The 20,426-nt window shown below is 49.3% G+C and overlaps 1 protein-coding gene and 1 long non-coding RNA gene across 4 annotated transcripts; one reads left to right on the top strand and one right to left on the bottom strand.

The window, feature by feature from the left end:
* Positions 1–166: 166 nt before the first annotated feature.
* Positions 167–12,324, bottom strand: NAPG (NSF attachment protein gamma). 3 transcript variants are annotated; one of them, XM_027525682.1, is made up of 12 exons: positions 12,170–12,324; positions 10,241–10,308; positions 8,433–8,541; positions 7,632–7,649; positions 6,939–6,969; positions 5,864–5,973; positions 5,690–5,756; positions 5,346–5,416; positions 4,178–4,256; positions 3,211–3,290; positions 2,640–2,769; positions 167–2,259 (listed from the first exon to the last, which is right to left on the bottom strand). In XM_027525682.1, exons 1-12 carry the CDS (start codon positions 12,223–12,225, stop codon positions 2,116–2,118), a joined length of 963 nt encoding a protein of 320 aa, XP_027381483.1. In that variant the 5' UTR covers positions 12,226–12,324; the 3' UTR covers positions 167–2,115. The 3 variants fall into 3 exon arrangements, with proteins under 3 accessions (XP_027381483.1, XP_027381484.1, XP_027381485.1); XM_027525683.1 differs by having other exon boundaries at positions 8,457–8,541; positions 12,170–12,320; XM_027525684.1 differs by lacking the exon at positions 12,170–12,324 and adding an exon at positions 11,785–12,013.
* Positions 12,325–12,419: 95 nt separating this feature from the next.
* LOC113882687 lies at positions 12,420–13,473 on the top strand. Its single transcript, XR_003508422.1, has 2 exons — positions 12,420–12,929; positions 13,270–13,473. It is a non-coding gene; the product is annotated as an uncharacterized LOC113882687 (long non-coding RNA).
* Positions 13,474–20,426: the final 6,953 nt, after the last annotated feature.

The following is a 20,426-nucleotide window of genomic DNA, read 5'->3' as shown; positions in this document are numbered from 1 at the left end:
TCCAGATGGGGCCTCAGGACCCCCAGGAGCACCACTTAACAGAACACACACTGCTGTCTAGCAGTGTGCCGTCTGGCACAGTTGGGCGCCTGGCAGTAGCTGAGGACGTATCTTTGGAAAAAGGAAACAAGTCAAGCATAAAATATAATAAAAAGAACAACCACACTTGCATGGTTTCAGATTTTATTTTTGTAATTATCTTCCCATAGAAGCAATAATCGGCATTTCCATAACATTTAATATTATTCATCAAAGCTGGAAAAAAAAACAGGAATAAAGCACAGTTTCATACACAAATACCACACGCTGCATATGTACAGTTAAGTTCAATATATTAGACTCTGCAGACTGGTTCACTCACACAGGACAGCACAGGGACTGCTGGGCTCTGAGAACGTGCACGTGGACCCTCTCCAGGAAAGGGACCACATGAGCTCAGAACACCTTTCCCTGCTGTGACCACCACTCCCTGCTCCTGAGCACCCCCAAGGAGAACAGCTTCTGTGAGCAGGAAGAGGAGACACTTCTCGCCAGACCCCAGACAGGAAGCCCCCCCTGATGTCAGGGGAACAGCCACCTGCCCCGTACACACCATAACCCGTGGGGTGGGGTGGTGGTAGTCAGGGATGCCCGGGTTCCAGCCCCCTGCACTGGGAGGCCCACTCCCCAAGCCCCCAAGCCCTGCAGGACCCCTGGCTCAGTACGCATTTTTGTTCTATTATTGTGAAGGAAAAGAGTAGAAGTGAAGCCTTTCTTCCAAGGCTGCACTGGATAACAGTCTACACAATGCAGTTGAGAGCATCTTCTAGGTGTGGCCGAATCTGCTGGGATGGCTGTGAATGAGCTCAAATGCACGTTAAGGTGACTCCTGGAGGGTGGCTGGATGTGGAGGGCACAGCAGCAAGGACAAGTGTGCACTATTAACACGTCACTGAGCACAGACGCTACTGAAACCAGTGTCCCCAAACAAGGGCTGGAAGGAGCCACTGCCCACAGACCATGTGGGTGCCAGGTTGGGGGTGGGGGGCACTCGAGGAGGATGTTCGTTAGTGTTCTGACCCGGACCTTCCAGAAAGAGTCCATCTACCACCCACCCACCCCTGCAAGGACACTCCCTGGACTCTCCCAGAGCTCAGGGTGACCTTGACCTCCCATGATACCACCTCTATGTCCCCGAGAAGCCAGCAGACCCGAGCCCAGGAGGCCAGGTGGGTGGCATCAGCTGCACTGCAGGGTCTGGGCTTCTTCCCACCAGGAGAGAGGGCTGAGCTCAGGCAAAGAACACCTTGAAGACAACCCATCAGGAGAGGCTGGGAAGGAACCACACATCAGCACCCCACCTGTGAAGCCAGTCCTGCTCTCTTAGCCACACGCGGGAGGTTTACGGAGAGCGCCTCCACGTTGAGCCGAGGTCCTCAGGGAGAGGACAGGTCTGTGGGACTGAGGCCAGCCAACAGCCTGGCAGGTGAGGAGACCGTCGCTGAGCTTCAGGAGGGAATGCCCACGGTCCAGGGAGAACTGCAGACGTGCACAGGGCCCCTGGGACACGCCACCGTCAAAACGTTCAGGTACCCACACGACCCTCCAGGTGCGTCTTGTTCTGGGAGAAGTAACGTCGTAAGGCTCAGAACAGCCTCCTGGCCCACACTCCATCTGAGGGTTTAATAACTTAAGTGTCTCTAATTATCACAGGGCATAAATCTCCTTATGAAAACAAATGTTTACAATATTACTTTGTTTAACCAGTAAACTTCACTTTTAGCAGCAATTACGAAATAAAATGCAAACAATTTCTCTAACAAATGACACGAGCCCAAGAGCAAAGACTGCCCATGCGTGTGACCCCTTTTGTTTAGAACAAGTCTGTCGAGAAATGGGTTTGCCAATTTTAAAATCAACTACACTATGACATGATGGGATGTTTCTCTATTAATTCCTGCTGGTGTCTGAGAAGAGCTCTTGTCAGGGAAAGAAAGGAAATGCTTCCAGGCAGCGGGCAGGGCAGTGGTCCGGGAACCAGGAACAAGACTTGTCTTACAGCATCAGAGCCAGGACCCTGTGAGTCTGGCTGTCCTCCGTGGAGTCCGGGGGTGAGTCATGCAGGCAGGGCCGAGCCTAGCACAGCCCCCCTGCGTACTCATCCTCCTCCTCCTCAGCGGCGGGGGCAGCGGTGCCTTCAGGCTTGGCCTGTGGGGGAGCTGCTGCCTTCTTCTTGACGCCGCCTCCTGGGACCACCAGGCTCAGGCCCAGCTTTGCGTACTGTCAATGACAAAGCGCAGCTCAGACTGGACGTCTGGGCCTGACCTTCGATACCACAGCTCTCACCTGTGCGCCAGGTCCTGGTCTCTGCCCCCTGGAAACCTGGACACCACTCAGAGGGAAATACCGCCATAAAACCCAACACTGCTGGGCCGCAGGGCGGGGGCTCGACCAGTGTGGCCACTGCCTGAGGGGCCCCAAGACCCCGTGAGCCTGACAGAAACTCACTCAGTCAGTGACCTGGAGGGGGACCCGCAGACCGAGCAGGGGGTGTCCCCACAGTATACCTGCTCAACGTGCACCCTGCGAGCCTCCTCTCTGAGCATCGGCCTCAGGGAAGGGGACAGGAGGGCAGGGCAGGGGGCAGGGTGGGCACTTACATCGTTGTCCATGTACTTGAACAGCGGCGAGTTGCACACCTCGGCCACCTGGTCCTGGTCTTGCTGGTCGTAGCCCTCCAGGAGCTGCTCCAGGGCAGCGCAGTCCTCGCTGCCATTGAAGCCGGGGATGCTGCCGGGACACGCACATGGGTGCTGGGCCTTGCACACCCACCCCCAAGCACAGGTCTGACCACGTACAAGCGCAGATCACACCCAGGATGGTTACCAGCAGAGGACCTGGGGCCCAGTGTCGGGGGGCCTGGCCTCAGGCTGCTCAGTTTAAACATCACCTGTGAGGAAACCCCTTATCCTGACCTTCCTGAAACATACACCTGAGGACTTCCTCTTTTTTTCTTATATGGCAAATATCACAAAATTACTCAAGTCACTCACTTCCACAGAAGCACCAGGAGAGAAACACAGCCAAGAACCCAACTCATAAAAACCCTGCTGCAAAAGCTGAAAGGCTCGCCATGTACTCGCCCTGTCCTGAACTTCACAGAAAACAAAAGCCCCGCCTCTGAAGGCAGGGCACCCGTTCCAGCAGAGCAGGCGCACGGCCGGGCCTCACCTGTAGCTCTCGCGGACACAGCGCTCGGCCGCCACATAGTCGTTTCTGTGCAGGTGCACCAAGACCTGGGCGATTGTTTTCTGAAACAGAAGAGGGGTTAGGCCAGGTTCACATCCACGCGGAGTCGACTCCACGACACCTGGAACGTAACTTGGTTTGCATCTGACATTCATCTCCATTTTCAGATGAAGCCCATCCACCACTGTGTTTCAGACCTTCTGTTTCAGCTCTAAAACTCTCATTTCGTTCATTTATAGTTTCTATTAAACCAGCCCCTCTATCTACAACTCCACCAGTGCTGCCCTTGGTCGCATGGAGCAGCTGTCACAGCCACTTTATGGTCTAGATATGCTGACGCCAACACCTGGGTCTCTTCTCTGACAACCGTCACGTCTTCCTGGCTCCCTCTGTCCAGTCACTGGCCCCTGGCCCCTGCACCGACCCGCCCACCAGCCCAGGCTCAGGCCACACATTCGGTCTGCTTCCTGGGCAGCGGCTCTGGTCTTAGTTCAGCCCCTCTGCTCTGGGCCTGGCGAACCCCCGAAACACACATGCACACACACTCGGGAGCCCCCTCCTGCAGCCCTCCTCTCTGGGCCCCTTTCCCTAGCTCCTCCAGCTAGAGAGACAGGGTTTCTATGGGGGCCTCTTCCCCAGACCCTCTGTTTAGAAGATGGGGGGTGCCTCTCTTGAAGCTAAGAGGAAGAGGGGATATGAAGTCAGAAGCCTTCACACCCGCTCAATGCTCAGAGTCCTCAGGGCACTGTCTCCTGTGCTCTGCCCAGCAGTGCTGGCTGTTGACCAGCAGGGAGAGGCAACAGTAGGATCACTCCATCTCAGCCAAAAACAGAAGTCCAGAAGGTATCATTTTAAAAAATTAACAAATGTTCATGGGAACACAGTTTCAGGCATAGTTACATCAATATGATTCAAGGAAAAGCCAAAACTAAGCACTTTGAAAGCATACCTTATAACAAGTTGGATAATTCTCAATTTCCTTATAAATGTTTTTTTCTTTCTGAATAGAGATTGCCGCCTCATCAAACCTGAAAACAAAACAAGAAATGCTGAACAAGGCAGGTCTAAGTGCCCCACAGCAGAGACCATGGTGTGATGTGTCTGACATCACAGGTTCTAGAGAAATGAAGGTGGCATCGGGCCCGTTAGCCACTGCCCCGTGCCCTCCGAGAGCTCCATGCAGTCGGTGTAACTACTGCATCTGACTTTCCCTCCTCGACCCCCAGCAGACAGAGCGAGAGGACTTCAGGACAGGCTGCTTCATATGGCAGTCGGGTCTGTAAGGACCATCCAATAATGAGCATCCATCAGATTCAACTAGCTGCTCTGAGAGCAGCTGTGAGAAGCCCTGGAGAGACAGGCCTGACTCCACCATCGCAGAGCCCTCTCCTTCCCTGGAAGTCCGTGCAGACGCCCCAGGAGCACTGGCTGCTGTAAGGACGACCCCCACCGTGTCTGCACCCTCGAGTGCCCACCCCAGCCTCATCAGGCCCTGACAGCTCCTGGGGCCCAAAACAGGCAGTGACTGGGGCCAGGGGGCCACAGAGTGGGCAGACAGGGAGAGGTGAGCAAACGTCCTGCTCGACACCACGATCCTCAACAGTCACCTTCTTCTGTCCACTCGCACACACTCTCCTCTGCACAACTTTATTAATAATGGAGATAGGTTACTAAGCTTAAACTGCAGTGAAGTAAAAAACAGGGAAATTCCACAGGATCCTAGTTATCTGGGATCCAGCTACTCATGCTGTGGGTCCTAAGTCTGAAGGATAAAACAGTAAACAACCTTTGTGATGACACTGTCCGGCTGTCAGGAACCTGTCCACGTTCCTGGGTGAGCACTACAGATACTTGTCCCCCAGAGACATTGCGACCTCCCCTCCCCAGGTAAGAGACCAGACAGCCATAGAGCAGCCGAGCCAGGTCTTAACCAACAAGGCCCCAACGCATGTTGGGACGGCACTTAGAGCAGCAGTGGATCTTTCAATGTTTAACCCAATGTGCTGCTGTCTTATGGGCCTGGTGCGCCCCAGGTTGCACCCAAACGATCAACAAGCCCTTGCCTAAACATGGCCTGGAGGTCACAGGTCACAGGAGCACAGAGGTGTGAGACGTACCTGCGCCCACGCACCAGCAGCCGGGAGGCTTTCCCCAGGAGTTCGACAGCCTGCCGCAGGCGCTCTTCATTCTGTGGATCCAAGAGAAGAGTGTGTGGGCGGCTTTAAGGCAGGAATTTTTCTCCTCCCCCAACAATGATTTGATTAAAAAGTAACCGCACTGGATAGGGGGAGGGGATGGGGGAGGGGAAGCGGGGGCAGTGACACCAAAGCCACTAGAACCCATCTCAATGCTCCCAGAAGAAAAGCTCACTTGTGAGCTCAGGGGAGCTTTCAAAGTAGCCGCTGTGTTTCTCACGAAACTAAAGATTCTAAGTCTACGTAGAGGAAACAAATTCACTTACTTCAAACACATTGGCTGTCTGCTGATATAACTGCACAGCCTTTTCTGGATCTACATTCTCTATCAGCCTAAATGAAATAAGAATATCTGACTTATACATGAAACAGAAAACTTGTTTGCACCGGACTTCATCAAAACAAAAAGACTCCCAGGCGGAGCCCCTGTCCACACTCACTTCCCAGCCCGCTCCAGGGCCATGGCGGCCGTGTCCGGGGTGCCATTCTCCAGGTACATCATGCTGGCCTTCTCGATCAGCTGAACAGCCTCCGGGAGTTTCTGCATCTCCTTTAGCCATACAATAGGGCACAAAGCAGTAAATGCATGAATTAAGAAATATAGAGTTAACAATCTGAAACTGAAGAAGGCAAAAGACCCAAAACAAGACACAATACACATACTGAAAATGAAACGCCTTCGCAAGGTCACCCTCCCCATCAGGCTTCCTTCAGCCAAACCAGAAACACACCAATTGATCCTGCAGAGCCCAGTCCTTCACAGGGTTTCAGAGAAACTACGCAAACGGAGAAGCCCACTTGCTCTTCAGTGTTTCCTGAGCAGCTACAGTTCCTGGAATACTCATGAGTGCCTGCTATACACAAGGCCTGTGCAAACCAGGCCACAAACCAGGAGCCCGAGGGCTGGGTCTCATTTCCAAGGTCACTGCGCTTTAACCATTCACATCTCATAATCAGACACGTCCACAGAAGATCTGTTGGTGGCTTCATATATTAAAATATCAAAAGCATCAGCAGGCTCATGCCCCCACACGGCACTGGCGAGCGGGGCAGAGTGGCAGCTGTGGGGACCTACCCCCTCCTGGAAGCTGCATTTCTCCCCACCCCCGGCACGTCCAGGCCTGCCTCCTCCATTTCAGCCATCCCCCTGTGTGCACTTGTGCTTGCAGCCCTCTTACTCTGAGTGCCGTCAACAGAGTAACTCTACATATCTTACTAGTAAACTGAGTCTCAGCATCACATGAGCCATACATCTAGCATCCCCAATCCAAACCTTTTTTAAAAACTGGAAAAAATCATGAAAAAGCAAGGTGTAAAGTTTACAGGTGTTATCTACTCTAGGCTGACGTGCTGTGTCTCCATGCTGACCTTGCATGGCTTGTTTTCAAACCTGCCCATTCATCCTTCACTAAGCTGACAAATCGTTGAGGACATCACACTTGGTGGTCTCGTCCTTAAGACTACACACTGTAACTCATTTTACCTACAGGGCAGATGTACCCCAACGTCACTGACCTTCAGCATCATGCCGGCTTGCTCGTATGCTCTGCAGAGAGAATACAAGTTCTCAGATGAGATCCTGAAGGGAGGAGAAACCCCCTACCAGATACGAGAAGTTGCATCAGTCTAAACTGGCTCAGGCAATACATACTTACTTTAGGCCCTTGTTACGACACAACAAAATTTTTCTTCCATTTATCTATGTGGGCAACAATGCCTTAGAAACAGCAGGCATCTAAGGTAAAGAGAATTCTCTTTGCCAATGCAAAATTAACTGATTGCTCACAGAAGCTAAATGACTTTCTACCTGACAAACCTAAATCCAAGTTTTGAAACAAATATTTTTTTCTCCTCAGAAGCAAAAGAAAATTTTCTGCTTCTCTGAACAGGCACCAGTAGCTATATTAAGAAAGAGGGGAAAAACAGGGTTTCTAACTCACTTGCTTTTTCACAGGTTACTAAACAAAATGGTTCTAAAAATATGATGGTGATTTAAACACTGAATATCTTAGTGAGGAGTGACTTCATCTTTAAGGTTCAGGTGAAGACTGAAACAAATATAAAGCACTATTTTATTTACAGCAGTACACATGAATGCACTATTTCTGGGCTTATAACTAGGAAAAATTTACTGACCTAAGGGAAAGCAGCAACACTTAAAACATAATAACCTACAAATACATGAACACATAGAAGAAATTTACTTACTTGGCAGCATGAAAAAGGCTGAATAGATGTAATAACGCACAATTAAGGGAAAAAAAAAAAAAAAACAGTTTCTAAAGATCCATTATTTTAAAAAGCAAGGCTAACTAAATCACTGCTCCAATCTGTTCAAAAAGGCAAACCCCACAAAGCAGGTAAGTCAGTTTCAGTCAGTTCAGTCGCTCATTCGTGTCCGACTCTTTGCGACCCCATGAATCGCAGCACGCCAGGCCTCCCTGTCCATCACCATCTCCCGGAGTCAACCAGGTAAAGAGGTCATTTAATGCCTGAGGATGTCAGGCAATTACATAAAAACTATGCAACTGACAAAAACACTGACAAGACACCACACAGATTTTTAAGCTACTTCTATTATGCATTAACCTGATGTTTTACTAAAAATGCAAGACTACTATAACCATTACTTACATGTGAGGTAAAACATTTTTTAGTCAGTAAGATTATAAAATACCTCAGGAAAATTTGTTTTCAACTACTTAAAAATTTTATTTCAAATACCCAAGGAAGACTACACTTTGAAAATAGTTATACAGCGGCCACTCTGTCTACCTGCACCACCTCTTTGCTTTTCAGCGCCTGTCTCTTCCATCTCCCTCATTTCATCCCAAGTAAAACCATCATCGAGCAAATCCAGAATCAATAAACTCTCAAAGGCAGCTCTGCAAAGCAGTGTGGATCACGATCAAGTCTCCATAAATCACCTTCAGAGTTCAGACATGCAGAGTTGCTCTAAGAGGCTTCTAAGCTAACAGCACTGTACCCAAAAGGCAGCAAACTCATAACCATTTCCAAAGGGTGAAAAGATACGCCCTGTTGTTCTCATGGGCCACAGCTTCCTTCAGGCAGGCGTCTTTTGCTTGCTCAAACTGCTTGGCATTCTTAAAAGCAACAGCTGAAATAGAGGAAAATAAAAACAGATTTTTCTATTTCCATCATTTAAAAAAAAAAAACCTCAAATGAATCACTACCGAAATCTGTATGATAAGTAAGGTATTAGAATATAAACTTAACACTTAATCAAATACTTAGGAAATTTCATAAAACTATAAATACTACTTTTTTCTAAGCCATTTTCTTATAACTTTTTTGATTATCAATAATCTACAAGTATTTTCAAAAGTTTTTTTTTAAGTCTTTCTAACACCAGCACGTACACTTTGAGGAACCTAGATCACATCAATCAAGCAACAACGCAAACAACAGGCGGCGTCACAAAGACAGCTCCTTCCCTCACCAGTTTCACAGTTAACAACAGAAACAGTACTCAGTTAAAGCTTATTCTATCGTTTAAATTATTTTGAAACTGAAGTCCAATAAGCACACTCAATATTTTTATAATCTTTTTTAGCACAATCTTTAAATACTATCTTATAGACTTTGGAAAGCTCATGAAGTGTTGCTTACAAATAAGTGAAAAGTATACTGCTTTAAGAAAACATCACTTGCTAAAAACACTCTTAAAATTATCTTTAATAAAATGCTGAAAATAAACAACAAACCATTTCATCCCTGAATTTCTACATTTTGCTGTCATAAAACTTTACTGATGAAATGTATCTTGCATAAACCCTTAAAGAAAACAAACAATGTTTTAACGGGAAAATCTGACTTGAAGTACTTATTTCTGAAAGCAGAAATGGTCTCAAATGCATATATAACAGTTCCATGTTAAATTTCTCTCATGGAGGAGATCTGCAAAATGTCATGCTCTCCAGTTACAAAAACATTCTTGTATGAAGTGTCCATAAAACCCATGTAACATGTGAATCTGTAATTATTTTAATAATTATTCTCTAGAAACTATATCCTACATTGCGCTGATTAGTTTCAATTTTCCTGACTTCTTTCTTCCTGGTGATATACTGAAACTAAAGTCTGCCAAAAGCAGATTTCTTAGGTGGTTTCTACCCAAGGCTACCACATGTGATCACAACCACTGCAGAAACACACAATAAAATGTGTTCAGCCTATTTCAAAATTGTACTATGCTTTATATCCAAAATCATCAGAGATACGCTGAAAGCTGTCATTCCATAACTGAAAATGCTGAATTCTTAATAAGTTCTCTTTCTGTTGGAAATTTCAGGATGCTTTTATCTTATACGCAAATAAAGATATTAAAATATGCCTATAAACTTAACATTGGATAAAAACCTATCAGCACATCTCCAAGCAAGGCTGTAAAGAATAAGAGTCTAACACGCGCCGTGCACAACTGCTGAGAATGAGGCTTACGTGCTTTACAAAGTGAACCAAAAAAGTCTTTATTCAGAAACAGCTGGGAGAAAAGTATGACAAAACTCCTGGAAGTATATAGTATGAACTGACTGCAGTTCAAGAACACACTAATGATGCTGAAAGCCCACAGCTGCGCCCACCCCACATTCTGCCCTCATGGGCGAGGGAGGCAGCTAGGTTTGCAACTCGGCACTCGAGACACCTGCAAACAGCACCTAGAAAAGCACAGAGTCTGGGCAGGTCTTTGGCTGTTTTTTTCTAACAACTAAGATGCTATAGGAAGCACTAAGAGTGAGAATTATGCCAAGATCAACATAACACACTGCGGGTGGCAGGGCAACTGTCACAAATACCTGCTTTTCCATACTCAGAAGCGGCGCTGTCATAATCCGGCTTCCATTTCAAAAAACCAGTTTTCAGGCTAAATGAAAGGAAGATACAGTTAACAGAAGTTACCAACCACATTCTTAAGTCAGAACCCTGCTTGTAAGGACCTTGTAGGTCTGTAAATAGAGAGGGAGGGAAACCATCAACTGGAAAGTCTCCATTAGTCTACCTCCGTCCAAATTTCCTGGTAACTACACACTTCATCCCTTTCCCTCCCACTGTCACAGACACAGTCTCCCCCTTCTGAAATGTCTACATAACATCCAAGGAGAGTTGAGGTAATCACTGCCTGGTCCCCAGACGAGCAGTGCCAGTATTTGCTGCTAGCTCGCTAGAAATGTATGAATTGTTAAGCCTGCCCCGGCCCTGCTGAACCGGAAACAGGGTACCATCAGCAGCATCCAGGGTGTAACAAGCCCTGTGGCGCACTAAAGCCTGGGACAGTCGAGGCACCGCAGTGAGCTGCTGGATTCCCGAGACTGCAGCTCAGCAGAGGCACAGATGACTGGGACAGTCGAGGCACCGCAGTGAGCGGCTGGATTCCTGAGACTGCAGCTCAGCAGAGGCACAGATGACTGGGACAGTCGAGGCACCGCAGTGAGTGGCTGGATTCCTGAGACTGCAGCTCGGCAGAGGCACAGATGACCTGAGCCATCGACGGGCCACACCAGCGCCCAGTTAAGATGCTCCAAGGAGACTGCAGAGCGAAGCCAGAAGACTGCTGAAGACAAACTCTCAGAGCGACAGAGGGCGGCAGCAGGAAGGCTGCAATGAGCTGCAGTGGCCAGGACGGGCCACCAGAGAGGGCAGGGCAACAGGAGGAGGACAGCAGGACTGGAGAACGAGAGCAGCTGCTCTCCAGGACCACAGGACGACCAATCCCGAGGCCACATCTCCTTGTCCTTTCCGTGATGCTTTCTGTAACTTCCGAGTTACAGCTTAAACTAACCCTGTGACTGTCAAACTTGGGTGTGCATAAGAATTGCTAAATAAATACCGTCTTAAATTCTGAATTCAGTTAGTGAAAGCCACGGAATCGGGGAGGGGGCACCTTAACTGAGAGAGGGGGAAGCCCCTATAGCCTGCAGACGTCCACCCTTTCTTGTGTTCCTTTTAACTTGGCCAAATAAATATAAAGTTTATGTTTGTGTAATTCTGCTGTAAGATTCAAATTTGTAAACAACTCTCAAGCTTAAATGGTTAAAATGCAGCCTGTCTACTCTAATCCACAAAACTGAGAAAGCATCGCAATAAAGCAAAATTCTAATCTCCACCCCTACCCCGAGGTCCTCGTTATGTTTTCCACCGTGTGTGTGTGCGCGCGCGCTCAGTCGTGTCCGACTCTCTGTGACCCCATAGACTGTAGCCGGCCAGGTTCCTCTGTCGATTGGATTTTCCAGGCAAGAACACCGGAGTGGATTGCCATTCCCTTATCCAGGGGATCTTCCTGACCCAGGGATCGAAACCCCGTCTCCAGCCCTGTCAGATGGATTCTTTATCATTGAGTTACCTGGGAAGCCCCAATGTCCACCATAACATAACTTTTAAAATCCCACCAAAGACAAGACATATCCATTAAGTCGTCTTGTTGCTACACTTGAGAAAAGCTAGAGATTTTAAAACATAGTTGGGCCAGGTAGCTGCCCAACGAGACAGGAACCAGGAGCATCCGCTCGAAGATGCAGAGAGATGTACTCGGACCCGTCGGCGCCCCCACTACTCCAGGCACGACCACTTCCGGCGGCGGAGGGCAGCGCTTCCGGGGCGCGGCGACCCCACCCCGCCCGCCCGGCTCCGCCCCCGCGGCAGCGCCCCCAACCCGGTGCTGACTCAGACTGGCCTAGGAGGCGCCGACCCCGGCGCTCGCCCAAGGCCGCGCTGAGCCCCTCACTCACTATTTCTCTGCTTTGGCCAGGTGTTCCAGCCCCTCGTTTATCTTCTGAGCCGCCATCTCCGCGGCGCGGCCCTGACGTGGAGGCCGAGAGCCCGCCGAGTGGGCGTGGGAACGCCGAGGAGGCCGGGATGGCGCCGCCGCCGTGCTACCGGGGCTCGCAGGGCTCAAACCTAGCGCAGCGAAGCGGCCCGGCAGCCGCGCAGGCGCTATGCAGGCAGACGTTGTGCAGGCGCAGAGCGCGCGGAATGGTCGCACGCGAGGCTCTCGCGCAGGCGCAGTGGATAGAGAAGGAGGTTCGGGCATCCATTGCCGGGGTTGAGCTCAGGTGTGTTGAGCACCTGTTATGTATCAGGTGCGGTTCTAACCACGGCAGGTCGGCAGAGAGTGCGACAGGCCGGGCCCCACGCCTCCCTCTCCCTAGAACGCGCGTGGGCGCTGCGATCTGTTCCTTTCGTTCTTCTGCCCGAACAGTCTGGATCATTCGCTCTACATCTCCGCCAAACGTCTGTCAGTCAATCTGCCAACCTGACTGTCCATCCGGGTCACTGTCCGGTAACCACGGGCCTATGCTCATCGGTGCGAGCCGGCTAAAGTCAGGGGCGAGGGTTTCGCAGAAATACTAGCAAACCAGCTGCCGACCCACGACTCACGGTGGTTCCAGCGTCCGCAGGTGACTCCCGCGAGGCCCTTGCTTCCTCTCCGTCTCCACCCACCATCTAGATACCGGTCCCGGAGCCACACCCGGACCTCGCTAGTCACTGGTAACCAGTAGCTAGGCACTGTGCCTCTCGGGTCAGTTCAGGCAGCCCTTTACCTCTTGCTGCCCTTGCAGCTCCGACAATTCTTCACCTTCGCCGAACTCTCCGTTCCCTTCCCGCTGCTCTTGTTAGCGTCCCCCTTTACCCAGCGTGAATTCTGGGCTCAATCACTAGCTTCTCCGGGGTCCCGGCACCCCACCCCCCGCCCTCTGCGCCTCCTTTCTCCTCGTCTGGGGAACCCCCAGCGCCCCCCAGCGACTCCGGAAGGGAGTTGAAGGGACTGGAGGAAAACAAAGCAGGTGCTGACACGACTGCCACCTAATTACTGCTCACAAACCTCCAGGAGGCCTCTAGAGCTGCGGAGCGACTCTGCATTTTCCCGGTCACGCCGCGCGCCCACTCACCTGGATGGCTGTTCACACCCCAACCCCCTCAGAACTCCCAACAGAATCTTCCTGTCTCCCTACCTTCCGACTCTTCTTGTTTAATAAAAATTAGCAAATAAACACTGTTGACTAGAGACCTTACCGGAAACATAAACAGTTAACATATTTTGTATGTTATATGTATTATGTACTCGATTCTTATAATAAAGTGAGCTAGAGAAAAGAAAATACTATTAAGAAAATCAAAAGGAAGAGAAAATACACTTACAGTCCTATGCTGTATTTACTGACATAACTTTACCTGGTCTGTTTGCAAGATGAATCGTCTGTCAGGACCTACATCAAACGGGGCTTCCCTGGTGCCTCTGTGGTAAAGAATCCACCCAGACGCAGGTTTGATCCCTGGGTCAGGAAGATGCCCTGGAGGAGCAAAATGGCAACCCACTCCCGTATTCTTGCCTGGGAAATCCCACTGGACAGAGGAACCTGGTCCATGGGGTCACAAAAGAGTCAGACAGGACCTAGCAGCTAAATGATAAGACCACGAAAACCTACATCAAAATTGTCTCATGTGGTATAAGTGCTGTAGTTGTTACAAGTATTACTAACACTGGATGTCAAAGATGAAAAGCTAATGCAAAAAAGAAATTCATATTTATTTGGGGGTTTCCCTGGTGGCTCAGATGGAAAAGAACCTGCCTGTGATGTAGGAGACACAGGTTCTGTCCCTGGGTCAGGAAGATGCCCTGGAGAAGGGAATGGCAACCCACTCCAGTATTCTTGCCTGGAGAATTCCATGGATAGAGGAGCCTGGCAGTCTACAGTCCATGGGGTCGAAAGAGTTAACAGGATAATAATTGATGTGTTGATAACGAAGAAGCAGAAATACGGATGTTTTATGGTCGCCTAGCATCATCCATCGGAGAAGGCAATGGCACCCCACTCCAGTACTCTTGCCTGGAAAATCCCATGGATGGAGGAGCCTGGTAGGCTGCAGTCCATGGGGTCGCTAAGAGTTGGACACGACTGAGTGACTTCACTTTCACTTTTAACTTTCATGCATTGGAGAAGGAAATGGCAACCCACTCCAGTGTTCTTGCCTGGAGAATCCCAAAGATGGGGGAGCCTGATGGGCTGCCGTCTATGGGGTCGCACAGAGTTGGACATGACTGAAGCGACTTGCAGCAGCAGCAGCATCCATACAATTGCTGCTTGGTAACCCAGCCTACATACTCATGAGTGAATTGTTTTAAAACTTTTATGGCATACAGTATTATATTAATAATACAATAATAGGAGCATTGTTATACTTTTAAATAATACTCATCTGTTGATGATAGGCTTTTTCTTCAATTACAGGACAAGCATACTGTACAGTCATGTGCTTTTTTGAAAATAAAACTATAAGGCAGTAAGAAAATAACATCATTAATTTTATATTAAATATCACTCCCCTTATACCTATATAAGGGGAGAATAGTGTCTACAGATATCTTATACATTCATGATACACTTTTAATTTTTTCAATATTTCTAGTCCATGCAGTTCATCTGTAAGCTTTTCAAATTGTTGAAAATCCCCCCCAAATTTCACAATATATTTACTGAGCAACCCGCATATAAGTGGACCCACACAATTCATCCCATGTTGTTTAAGGGTCAACTGTACTGTATTAATAATAACTCACATTACGCCCATTTGGGTGCATGGACGGATTATAGATTTCCAAATGTTTTTAAAGAAAAAATCACAGTGCACTTTACTACATATGGAGCTTTTTTGAAATTTCACTAATAATTTGAAAGTTGGACTTGAGAGTTTACTAGGTTTGATTGAAGGCTGTCAAGTGGCTCTCTCCCACCTGTCTCTCTCAGGCTCTGCAGTCAGAGGCCTGTGGGCTGTGTGTCCTGCAATTCTGCCTAAGAACACCAGGTGGCACCACCTGCACGTACTTTTACAACCTGGAAGTTCCCAAACAAAAGAGATGACTTTGGATGACAGGGTCAAATTCGGTTTTGCTTTCTTATTGGACTTTCCACATAAAAGCGATGCCCTCACTATGTTGTAGGTAAGTTATGCAGTGCTGCCCAAGAGCTCTGAGTGCAGTAGAGCTGGGAAGATCTACAGTATTGATGTCCAACAATAAGTCACTTTCGCAGGTGCTTGAACCAGCACAGTCCTCTTGATGAGCATCACTCAAGACAGAGAAAAATCTGCACAGCGTGGCATGCAGGATCTTAGTTCCCTAATCAGAGATTGCACCTGTTCCCCCTGCACTGGAAGCTCGGTGTCTTAACCACTGACCACCAGGGAAGTCCCTTGTTCCCTTTGAATCAGATCAGATCAGATCAGTCGCTCAGTTGTGTCTGACTCTTTGCGACCCCATGAATCGCAGCACGCCAGGCCTCCCTGTCCATCACCAACTCCCGGAGTTCACCCAGACTCACGTCCATCGAGTCAGTGATGTCATCCAGCCATCTCATCCTCTGTCGTCCCCTTCTCCTCCTGCCCCCAATCCCTCCCAGCATCAGAGTCTTTTCCAATGAGTCAACTCTTCGCATGAGGTGGCCAAAGTACTGGAGTTTCAGCTTTAGCATCATTCCTTCCAAAGAAATCCCAGGGCTGATCTCCTTCAGAATGGACTGGTTGGATCTCCTTGCAGTCCAAGGGACTCTCAAGAGTCTTCTCCAACACCACAGTTCAAAAGCATCAAAGGGAATAAAACCGCCTACTGACTTGGCTTGGTGGGTCCTACTCTATATTTTGTTGGACTGCTTGGAGGTGATCTAGTTCCACTCTGTGAAAAGTCTCTTTTTAATACCACATCCCATAGGTGTATTTGTAAAAAGGACTTTAGCCTTAAATTATAATAGTTTAACTCTCTTGCAAGAATATATTCATGTGGCTGTATTTTGTGCAAATGTCAATTAAGAAATTTGAAATAATACAATTTACAATATTAACACTTGACTTTTTTTCTATGAAGTTTTTAAAAAAATAACATGCATCTTCCAAATGAAAAATTCCTCCAGAAGCCCTCAACGTAATGGTGTTGGGAAGAAGCAGATGCCACTTGGGTTTATCCTGTTTGCTCTTTAGGCATTCCTCAACAAATCTTTGTGGAGTGGATGCTCCAGGTTGTACCCCACCCCCAGGGAGGTGGCAAGTGTGATCCAGGAGTAGAGACATGATAAATAAACAGCGGGGGTGGTGGTTGTGGCGGCCAAGGAGGAGGAACAGAACAGAAGGAGGGACCTGGGAAAGCGCACCTGCCCAGGTGGGCGTGGTTACCTCCTCAGGCAGGTGACCTGCCCAGTGAAGGCCTGAGCCAGGGTCAGTCCGGCCCAGGAGCACAGCTGGTAAAGCTAGGAAGCTGGCAGCCTGTGGATAGGGAGGGGCCGTCTGGCCCTTCCAGGAAGAGAGGGCACCAGTGAGCCCACACACCTTCCTGAGATCTGCCTAGAACTAGCCAAAGTTTGAATTATGTTTGAAAATCTTCAAGAACACATCTCTCTCTTAAATACAACTTCCAGCTACTTGTGTGATGAACAGTGAATACATGTTAACAGAGAAGCTAAGAAAGTACTCATAAATATGTACCATAGGAGATTTGACTCAAACGTGGAAATGTCAAGCCCACAGTTGCACTGGGATTGCAAAAACAGCTGAAAGACCCGTTTTCGCGGGATTTTCGGTAGCTAAGGAGATAGAATAGCAGCACTATGATAGGCCGCTCACTAAAAAATGAGAAAAGGTTCAAAGAGGGGCCGTGGCCACATCCACCACCTCCCCCGCCCAGGTCCCCCAACGCCCCCTGCCTGCCCTTCCCTATCTGACCGCTGAGTGGCGCTGCTGCCCGCAGCTCCGCCGGAGAACCAGGCAAGCAGAAGGGCCGCAGATGCCAAAGGATTCAATCCTGCTAGAATGTGAAGAGTCCTTTCAGATTCAGAAAAAGGAAGAAAAGCCCTCATCCTCCTCAGTCCCCAGTGAAATCAAAGATGAAAGAAGATGGATTTAGCCTGGCAAATAAGAAAATAAACAAGTGCTCTAAATGGATAAGTTTTTCCTTTTAAATTTGTTTTTGCAAAGGGTTTTTCTTCCCTGAAAAACAAAATACTAAAATAGCAAGTTACGTTCTCATTTACAAATCCTTCTCAAGAGGAAGTCTAATAATAACACGAGGTTCCCACTGGACCCGGCTCCTCTCATAAATGTAAATACATTTCTCTCCTCTGAGGATAGAAACCTGCCCTGAGCCAGGTAGCGCTCATCTAAATTGGTGATTTTACTCCTCGGTATTTTTTCCACCTCTTTTACCTTGAACAACCTCTCAAATAGAATGGAAATTGTAGATTCTGCAGCTGTTTACCAGACAGAAGGGGCCTCTTCAGGGAGTAATACACAGTATAAAGGACGGTGGCAAAATGATTTGCTTAGCTTTATTCCAAACCCTGTGGAGAGCTGTCAGCCCCTCACCAAGTCCCATCTTGAATCAGGTCTGCAGGATGAGGAAGCTGGGCTATATCCTGGGAAGAGCAGGCCTGGGGTTCATCATCCTTTCTGGCCTCGGCTGTGTTTCTTATAAGACAGAAATCATTTGGCTTCTTGAGCCTTGGTTTCCTCTTCTGTAAAATGGGAATAATACTGTGGTGGATTCAGAGTAGCAACCAAATCTTGGACACCTGTCCCAGTGAGAGGTGGGGTCTGTTCCTAGGCTGCCCCCAGGTGGTCCTGTGACTGTGTGGACAGTAGAGTTGGAGGAGGGGCGGTTCCAGCGCCCACCTCCTGTGGTCCTGGGAGCCCCGGGCAGTCTAAGCCTGAGCTCACGGTGAGGGGCCCATGGAGCTCTTCCCACCCACTGGCAGTCACTGCAGGGCAGATCCCAGATGTCATGAAGCAGAGAGAGGGGGGCCCCCCATGTGCCCCACCCAGGATCCAGTCCACACCATGGAGAAAGACATCCATAGCCTTTTGTTCTCAGCCCCCGAGCTTTGAGACCATTTGCTGAGCCGCGGTGGACAAGCCCACCAACAACCCGGCCTGTAAGCCAGTCACTTTTACAGCTGACGGTCCAAAGCTTGTGACTCGGGGCTGACACGCTGCGCGCTCTGTCCATAGCAGCCTCTGTCATTCCTGTCATTCCCATGCTTTTTCCACGCACAGCTTTTCAGAACCATCGGCTGAGACTCTCCGCCCAGAGCACATAGGACATGGAAATCCCTCGCAGCTGAACCTCGTGGGCGGCCAAGCGCTTCAGGGCTGCAAATCCTCCGTTAAGTACTGCAGTTACCAGGCTCCAGCACGTGCCCATGGGCAGAGGAGAATGTAGCAACTCCAGGGGCTGGATACCCACTTCCTCTCCCCCTCCGTCTGCTCTGCTGATGCTGTGCCACCCAGAGAGGGGAACGTGGGGCGGTGGGAGGATGGAAGGGGATGTGGGGAGGAGGAAAGGGATGAAGGGGAGGATGGCTCAGCCCAGGGGCAGCGGAAACAGAGGAGCCAGGCCTGGAGGGCAGGAGAGGGTCTTTGCTTGAGGACTTGAGCTTCTCACAATCTGCCTCTGGATCCTGACCTGGAGTCTCCAGAGCAGTTAAAGTCACCACAACTGGGACAAATAACTTTGAGTGACACGCTTTTCCTGTGGTTCTTTGCAGCTGCTTGGAAAAAGGGAGGAAAAACCAAAAGCAAAAAAGCAAAAAGGTGGAGGGGAAAGACTGCCAGCCAAGCCTCCAGGACCCTCTGCAGAGCCGGGACCTGGGCTTTAGTTCCTGTGCTGATGTGCCACCACTCAGACAGCAAGCTCCTGCCAGCTATACCTGCACCCTTTTCTTGTTTTCCACGATTCTGGTTTCCCTGTTTCCAGCTCCCCCCATCCCTGGGGGCCAACAGCCTGCCCATCGTGTGCGCACAAGCCCAGCCCTGCCCTCCATGTTGACCTGCTTCTGGACCAGCTCCCCTCGGTCCTCCTCCACCGGCCTTGTTACCTCTGGAAGGATGCTCCAGGGCAGCCTCTTACGGACTTGGTGGGCTTTCTACCACTCACCAAGTGTCACCCTGGGGACAGAAGGACAAGTGAGCTGGCCCTGTTCAGAGCCAGCAGATCAGCTGTGACCCTGGTGAGAACTGAGTGGGTCTGTGGACGATTCTAGGAAGAGTTTCACATTAGCAATGATCGACTCTGACTCCCCTGTTTCCAGGGGTCTGTGCTGACCCCTGGCGAACCCAGCATGATCCCATGCCCAAGGCAGGGGTGTGTGAAGAGCCCCCAGGGACCCGCCTGAACACAGAGGCCCCTTGGAGCAGCCCTGACGCTCCAGTTCTAGAGCCTGTCTTCAGAAGCTACAGCATTTATTGCTGTAGAATTGAAATTCTGTGGTTTTGAATCTTAAGTCCAAGACGGGACCTATAATTTAGATAAGCATCAACCAGCCGGCAGTGTAGTTTAAACTACAGGCTCGTCTTTGATATTCCAAATAGACTCTCAAATCAGCCCTCTTACTGACTTACAATCTTCTATGTCTTATTTATTTTAAAGAGATAACAACTTAAGCTTTCCCTTTTTCAGTTTACCAAGACTCTTGGGTTGTAGACAGAAGCCCTCACCGGAAGCACAGCCCCGTTTCTGCCCTGTCCCTCTTCCCCTGCCCCCCATCCACACCAAGGACCAGCTTGTAGTCAAGCGGGACTGAGTCCATGCTCTTGGCCCTCGGGGCCCAGCGTGGGCCGCCCTGCTGTCCAGGCACCGACCAGAAAAGACACAGATCTTCACCGTGTTGCTAGGATGATCTGTACATAGTTCCAAGACAAGATCCCCCTTCTGCCTCGTGGGTGAGGGGTCCCCTCTCTGTTTCTCAGGCAAGCACTGGGTTCCCTGTGCCAAAGGGCACTTACAGTTACTGTCTTTGCTCCCAACAATAGCTTTAGACCTAGGATGAGGGTAACATTCATCTTAAAAATAATGTCTGGATGTTTTACACAGAACCAAACATTCTGAACTCAAACAAAAGACAGCTTTCTGAAGCCAGGGTTCTGCCGATTGCCAAGGCCATGATGAAATCTGTTTACACGATGTTCAAATTCTGTAATATTCTGTAACTTTGAATTCCATCTGGG

Source organism: Bos indicus x Bos taurus, chromosome 24, assembly GCF_003369695.1.
Source record: "Bos indicus x Bos taurus breed Angus x Brahman F1 hybrid chromosome 24, Bos_hybrid_MaternalHap_v2.0, whole genome shotgun sequence".
Taxonomy (NCBI): domain Eukaryota; kingdom Metazoa; phylum Chordata; class Mammalia; order Artiodactyla; family Bovidae; genus Bos; species Bos indicus x Bos taurus.
This window is presented reverse-complemented; position numbering and strand designations above follow the sequence as displayed.

Bases quoted from the DNA above. Each gene is read 5' to 3' on its own strand.
- NAPG (XM_027525682.1), bottom strand. From the start codon at position 12,225: ATGGCGGCTCAGAAGATAAACGAGGGGCTGGAACACCTGGCCAAAGCA. The intron at 4,257-5,345 runs GTACGTCTCACA...TTTTGTTTTCAG, and splicing joins CTGCTGGTGCGTGGGCGCAG to GTTTGATGAGGCGGCAATCT. The intron at 2,770-3,210 runs GTGAGGCCCGGC...GTGTCCCGGCAG, and splicing joins TGTGTCCGCGAGAGCTACAG to CATCCCCGGCTTCAATGGCA.